The sequence below is a fragment of the Camelus dromedarius genome, chromosome X (assembly GCF_036321535.1).
Source record: "Camelus dromedarius isolate mCamDro1 chromosome X, mCamDro1.pat, whole genome shotgun sequence".
NCBI lineage: Eukaryota > Metazoa > Chordata > Mammalia > Artiodactyla > Camelidae > Camelus > Camelus dromedarius.
Window position 1 is genome coordinate 24,557,819 of NC_087472.1, and position 4,699 is coordinate 24,562,517.

Sequence of the window (4,699 nt, forward strand, 5' to 3'; positions counted from 1 at the left end):
ATCCATTTCAATTTTGTCTATTTTTTTCTAAGTAGCTGTAACCACCTAAATCATCCAAATTCTTCTTTCTCTTCTTGGGAGGTTTACTACTGCTAAGCTCTGAACTGTACAAAATTTCCATGACCCTATCTGTCCTCACATGAGCCATTACCAGGTGGAAATCAGGGAACTCCTTGCAGTTCACATGGCCCAGAGTGCCTCCAAATACAGTTTTCCAGAGAATCATTAAATTAAAAGGACAGGAACTTTGTGGACCTGAACCCCAAGGCGTCAAAGAACAGGAAGGCGGTTGGGAGCAATCTTAGAACCAAAAGGCCTTGGTGTTTCATTGGACCCAACCAAAGGGTCTTGGTCTTTCATTAGACGCAGGGCACATCAATCCTGTCTCCTCAGCCAATGAGCTTGCAGCTCATGATGAGGGGGCGTGGCCCATTGTCCACTCTTCTGGCCCCGCCCTCCGTCCGCAACCTAGCACAATCTTCCCGCCCAGCCTGCGCGGCTGCTGTCTGAGGCCCAGCCACGGTGGGCAGCTACTGGCATCGGCCTCCTGCCCACCGGCTCGGGGGACCTCCTCTGTTGTCCCCTCAGCGGCCACTCCGCTCAGCGCACACCCTCAGGCCTCCTGTCAGGGCAGCCACCTCGGTGGCTACCAACATTACCGTCGCCGCCGCAGCCGATCGCGGCGCGGCCGAGGTAACTGCTCGGTGCCATGTCAACCACGGGGGAAGGAGATCTGGCCTCAGGCGGCCTGGACGGCTCCACAGGCGCGGCGGGAGCGCCGGCCGGAGCGACCGGAGCGGCCAGAGCCGGTGACAGGGCAGACCGCGACTCCGGGCCCCACGGGGACCACGATGATTCCGGGTCCCCCCCAGGCGTCGTGGCCTTGGAGGCCAGGAGGGCCGCGGGAGGCCCGGGGGAGGCGGCGGGCCTGGTAGCGGCCCTGGAGGGCGGGAGCTCGGAGGATGACTCGGACATCGGGCCGGTCCAGGACGAGGAGGAGGAGCCCCCGGAGGTCCTGGACGCCGAGGTGGATGCCCACCAGTTCCCCATGGTTAGCTTCCGCTTCCTGTTCCTGGACCTGGTGCATTCGCTGCTGCGCCGCATCTACCACAACGACCACATCCTGGTGCGGCCCCGCGGCGGCCGCGTGGTGGTGCGGCCCCGGCCCCCCTCGCCCACGGGCTCAGCCATGCTCCCCGTGCCCCTGGCGCCCGGGGGGCCGGGAGAGGGGCCCGCGCCGAAGGCCCAGGAGCCCGAGGAGCCTGAGGACCCCGAGGAGGACGCCTCCTGGGAGACCCCCGAGGAGGGGCCGGTGGAGGAGGCCGATGATGATATCAGCGTTTGGGAGATGGCAGAAGAGACCAGCACTTCTGAGGGTAAGGAGCCGGCCGGGGCGCGGGGGCTGGGGGCCCAGCCTGCGGGACCCCGGCTCAGCGGGGCCTCGGCAGCTGAGGCCGTGGGAGTCGGGGAGCCCTCCACCAACTGAAGGTCAAAGCGGCCCAGTAGAAGCCCAATTCCATAGCGACCTTTACGGTTCGAGAAAAAAATAGGCCGACCTCTACCAACCCTGGTGAGAGATAGGAGATTATCCATCAGTGCCATTTCTGAGCCCACGGGTGAATGTCCGTGGAGGTAAGTGTGGAGGAAGGAGCTTGGGAGGAAATGGAAGAGAAAAGAACAGGCAAATGGCATACCTCATGTTTGGTTCCTGGCTGTTAAAAGTGCCAAGATGCTTAGAAAGTTGATACCCAAACATTATGAACTGACAGGGGAGCACTCGGTAAAAATGAGACATTCAGGGAGGAGGAAATAATGAGCTTCACCACAGAATTTGTATTTGAGGCAAAACATTTTTGCAAGAAAATCCTAACCAAGACATACAGAATGATCAGGCCCAGACGATTCTGATCCCTTCTTCTCTGAAGGGCCAGAAATAATCACAGCACAGGGTGGCAGATTTACCGGAAAAACAGAAATAATGTCACTGTGAAAACGATCAAGCAGCAGAAAGGTGAGGGTCGTGAAAGTGTTGTATCAACCAGAAGGAAGGTGCCCAGCTGTTCTTTCCTTAGTTACTGCTGTCCTCCTGCTTCCCCCAAGGATGGAGTACTGAATGGCACTCTTCCTTATGAATTGGGATTTTTTAAACTTTCTGTTAATGTCTGGTCCCAAAGTATGTATTATTCTTCACTAAAGGAACAACTAGTTATCAATATGAGAACTCCAGTGAAGAGGCTCATGGCTCCGAAAGCGAGGGAAAAGAGAAGTTTAACAAAAAACAAGAAGAGCCGGAAAAACATCAGGACCCAGCAGAGGGCAAGCCCAGAAACCCCAGGTATTTGTGTGTAGCTTTGAAAATCACACAACCATTCCAGGCACTGGCCAGTTTTGTTTCTTGCTTTATAATTCTCCCAGTAAACTAAGAAAAAGCTTGTTTAAAATTAGTTTAACAACTCAACTTTACCTACTTAGAATGTTACTAGAACACTCACGTACCTAGTAATATAAAATGCATCATGCCTGGAAATATCCTTCATGGCTGCCCATTTATTCTTGTGAGGTCTTTTGTCCTCCACCTCTAAGACTATTCACAAGTTGTAAATGTATCAGTACCTAAGACCGATATTTGTCTAGAAAACAGTTACCAGAGCAGCAGTGAAAGTGTCTGGGCTGTGCACTAGTGGGGCCTTCATCGCTTGGCCACAGAGGCGCAGTCTCCTGCACTAGGAGACAGCGCCTTTTAGAATGTGACTACAAATAGCAAAAAGTTAAAAATTTCGAGTAGGACCACGTTTAATGATTAATACCTAAAATACAAAAATCTACAACTGAACAAATGTTTATGTGACAGTCACAAGAAAAGAAACTTAGTCATAGTATGACTGTTTATCACTGCATTGGTAATGGAATCTTAAGGCATAGCTTGCCCTTGAGCATATTTAAGTGAGTAACATTTTCCCCTGCATTTTCACAGCTGTGTATTTCATAATAACAGCCTCTTTCTCATATGGTAGATATGGAGACCGAGGTTCTGGGAGGGTGAGGGGGTATCATTTGCGGAATGAGAACAGGCTCTCAAGGTGGAGAGGTTGATTTAAATCCTAGAATGGCCTCTCAAGGGGGAAAAAGCGTTTATGGTGTTGGGCAAGAGGGAGACATGTTGCTATGATCACATGATTGAAGCCATCAGTCGTACGAGCACCCTGTATCCAAGGTGCAGGTTACAAGAGGAAAACGTGTTGTTCTCCTCTACTCGTTGAGGTGTAGCACCCAAACGCAGCAGGTGTACATAGGGCTGACTACTTTCTCAGATTCAGAAAGTCACTGCTGCCAGTTAATGCTGAATAATTGTTAATTGTCTCTCATTTCATCCTGCAGTTGGGAGGAATAGAAAGAAGACATGTAAAGAAAGAACCCACTGTTTACAACTTTCAGGTGTTTCATTTTTCAGACGCCCATGGGAATTTTAACACTGATCCCAATCCAAAGTTCATCAACTAAAAAGTGATATCCAGTGGCTTGCGACTTTCATCTTTTACAAACATACTTAACAGCATGGGTTCTAATTAAAAATAAATTTGCTTTAAATTAATAGACCGAAATGCTGGCAGATTTTATTTAGATAAATGATTCTGACTCAAATCTCCCTTTTACTTTTGTTTTGACCCATTTTACCTTCATTGAGAGGCATCACTTTCCACTACTTGGTAAGCCTGTTTTAAATACTTTTGTTGTAGCCCAAAGTTAAAATGTCAAGTTTAAAATAATTTTTGTAAAGATAGACATGGAGGTCAAGACTTCAGAGCTGTGCTGTTTGCTACACTTAGTCCCTGGCCATGTGTGGCTGCTGAGCATTCGAAATGTGGCTAGTCTGAGTTGAGATGTACTCTGTGTGAAAAACAATGTAAAATCGCATTAATACTACTTACATGTTGAAATAATATAGTGTTAACAAAATATTAAAGTTACTTTCTCCAGTTTCTTTTTCCTTTTTTAAAGTGGCTACTAGAACATTTCAAATTACACGTGACTTGCATGATACGTGTATTTCATATACTGTTGGGTGCGTTTGAAGGAAACCTCATAGACGGCCCCGCTTGCCTGGAGGCCAGATGGTGCTGCTGAGCCTGAGCCCAGACATTGATTTGGAGCAGTGGTTCTCAAAGTTTGGTCCCCAAAAGAGCATTATCAGCATCACCCAGGAATTCTTAGGCTCCACTCAAGACCTGTGAATCAGAAACTCGGGGAGTGGGGCACAGCAATCTGGGCTTTAAGAAGCTCTCCAGGGGGTTCTGTTGCAGCTAAGGTTTGAGAAGCACTGGTTTAGAGCCACAGGGGAAGAAGCTCAGACTCACCTATGGGGGGACCAGCCTTCACTCACTGGCTTGGGACTGTTGTAGGTAAATTGAACAGGACGGCAAAGGGTGGACTGGGGAGGAGACAGCACTCACAGGGGCTGAGACACAGAGGGGCTAAGAACGGTGATGGCAGCAGAAAATGCATAAGGGAAGACACTGATTCCAGAAGGATACAAAATGATACCATGTGCACGAAGTCTAAGGAAAAATACAATCACTGTACGTTGATTGTGGATGCATATAGTGACAGGCATGCCTGTGAAAGTGTATACAAATGTAGCATACAGAAAGGCCTGTGATGGAAAGGTAAACACCACATTTAGGATGGTGGTTACTCCTGG

At 49.4% G+C, this 4,699-nt stretch overlaps 1 protein-coding gene across 1 annotated transcript; it reads left to right on the forward strand.

Annotated features, from left to right (window-relative positions):
- Positions 1 to 670: 670 nt before the first annotated feature.
- LOC116150988 (cancer/testis antigen family 47 member C1) lies at positions 671 to 4,232 on the forward strand. Its single transcript, XM_064483159.1, has 3 exons — positions 671 to 1,456; positions 2,175 to 2,335; positions 4,076 to 4,232. Exons 1-3 carry the CDS (start codon positions 710 to 712, stop codon positions 4,230 to 4,232), a joined length of 1,065 nt encoding a protein of 354 aa, XP_064339229.1. The 5' UTR covers positions 671 to 709.
- Positions 4,233 to 4,699: the final 467 nt, after the last annotated feature.